General features: G+C 38.5%; 1 protein-coding gene across 1 annotated transcript; it reads left to right on the top strand.

The window, feature by feature from the left end:
• The first annotated feature begins 232 nt into the window (after positions 1–232).
• On the top strand, positions 233–1,633 carry LOC141646210 (protein SRC2-like). The gene has a single exon (XM_074454188.1). It carries the CDS (start codon positions 290–292, stop codon positions 1,373–1,375), a length of 1,086 nt encoding a protein of 361 aa, XP_074310289.1. The 5' UTR covers positions 233–289; the 3' UTR covers positions 1,376–1,633.
• The last annotated feature ends 510 nt before the right edge of the window (positions 1,634–2,143 follow it).

Below are 2,143 nucleotides of genomic sequence, written 5' to 3' on the forward strand. Positions count from 1 at the left end.
ACTTAATTTAATTTCCTAGAATAGTTGTTTTTTATATCAATAATCCATACTGTCTATAAGCTACATATGAATAAGAATCCACTAACGTATAATTACTCAAATTTGTTTACACCTTTGTATCTTGAAATTCATAGATTTCGCCCCCTTTAAATCTCCACAATTTCCTCTCATCCAATATATTTCCTACTACTACTACAAACATATTTTCCCTCCTCTTTTCTCTTTTCTTCATTTCTCCAATATTTTCCTTCATCAAAACACGAAAACACGAGTATATATATCATAATATATGATAATAATGGAGTATCGTCCAATTGAAGTGAAATTAATTAGTGGTAAAGATCTAAAAGATGTAAACGTGTTTTCGACGATGGACGTTTACGTGGTGGGTTCGGTTTCTGGTGATCCCCGGTCCATGCAACAAACCGCGGTTGACAAGGACGGGGGAATAAACCCGACATGGAATCATGTTATGAGGTTCAACGTGGACGAGTCAGCTGCTCGATTGAACCGGCTAGGTTTGGTTTTTCAAATTATGTCAAATAGGACCTTAGGAGACAAGGAGGTGGGCCGAGTTTATGTACCTCTTAAGGAGCTCTTTGACGACGTTGGAGTCATTGAGGAGCACCCCAACGAGGAAAAGGTTGTTGTCTATCAAGTACAAACTTCTACCGGGAGATTTAAAGGTCAACTCGAGTTTTCTTACAAATTTGGTGAAAAGTTTACATATACATTTGATCAAAAACTGGAGGCCTCCGTATTGGCAATCGATCAGCATGGTGCTAATAATGACATGGCCTTTCAAACAAATGAGCCATACTCAATGTCTTCTGCTGACTCGAAACTTGATGATGAACCTGTCATGGCTTATCCTCCAGTGCCTAGGTCTGGTAGTACTGGTACAGATCCACGCCTGGTTGTGGAAGGGAACGCGCCATATAGTAGTTATGGTGCTCCACCTCAAAATTATCCTCATCCAGGCACGAGTACTATGGATAGGAGTGCACCATATGGCTATGGTGCGCCCCCTCAAAATTATCCCTATGAAGGATATGGACATGGACATGGATATGGATATGGATATAATGCATATGGATATGGAGGCTACCCGGGTCACCAACCACCACCACCACCGCCACCTCCAAACGCTCATATGGGCTACGATTATGGATATCCTGGTGGATATGGATACCCGGGGCAAGCTTCAACGGGATTTGTGCAACAGCCGGCGAAACACCACAAAAAGAAAGGGAGTAAATTTGGTTTAGGGACGGCAGCTGGGCTCGGAGCTGGCCTATTGGGAGGATTATTAGTAGGTGAAATGGTGGAAGATGTAGCCGATGCAGCTATTTATGACGATGTATATGATTTTTAGTTAGAAATTATTCTATGAGAGTATGTAAAATGCAACAATTTAGCCATGAGAATAAATTACGTTTAATTAATTGCTTAAAATATTTTCATTTTATAATTGGAGATATTATTCAAGTTCATTTTTGGAAATATGTACATAGTAAATTTGCAATGTAAGGTGCTAATGTTGTATACTTGTACAATTGTATCTCTTGATAACATTTTGGATACCCACTAATTTAGTGGGAGACATAATAGGGTAAAAAGAAATTCAACGGGTCCTCCATCCTATCATGTGAGAGGTATCTCAATAACGCTATTAAGAGACCGTCTCTCCGAAATTTTTGTGTTTTGGATAACTTCAGTTGTTTTCTTCTTTGTACTTTAATAAACAGTAACACTCTTCTATAAGAACCGTCCTATAAATATAAAACGAGTCAATAGAAAAAATAGGTCATATTAAGCAATTGAAAGCAAAACTAGATGTAAATATTCAAGGCCTCCCTCCCAAAGTCTCAACATATCAGGCTACCTACTGTTCAACCCCTCGCTTTCCAACACCACTGCAGTCACTCCACCTACGGGCGGCCCACTATATGTGCAGTTCGGTCCTCTACATAAAGGTCCAAAAATAAAAAGGGCCCAAATTAGTCATGCAATTAAATTGCTTAATAAAAATAAAAATAAAAAACAAAGAAAAAAGAAGAAAAGTTGTACACTAAAACCCAACCTATTAATCTATTAGGCTTTCCCCAATTCCCAAAAATAATTAAAAACTGAAAAATCAAAC

Source organism: Silene latifolia, chromosome 3, assembly GCF_048544455.1.
Source record: "Silene latifolia isolate original U9 population chromosome 3, ASM4854445v1, whole genome shotgun sequence".
NCBI lineage: Eukaryota > Viridiplantae > Streptophyta > Magnoliopsida > Caryophyllales > Caryophyllaceae > Silene > Silene latifolia.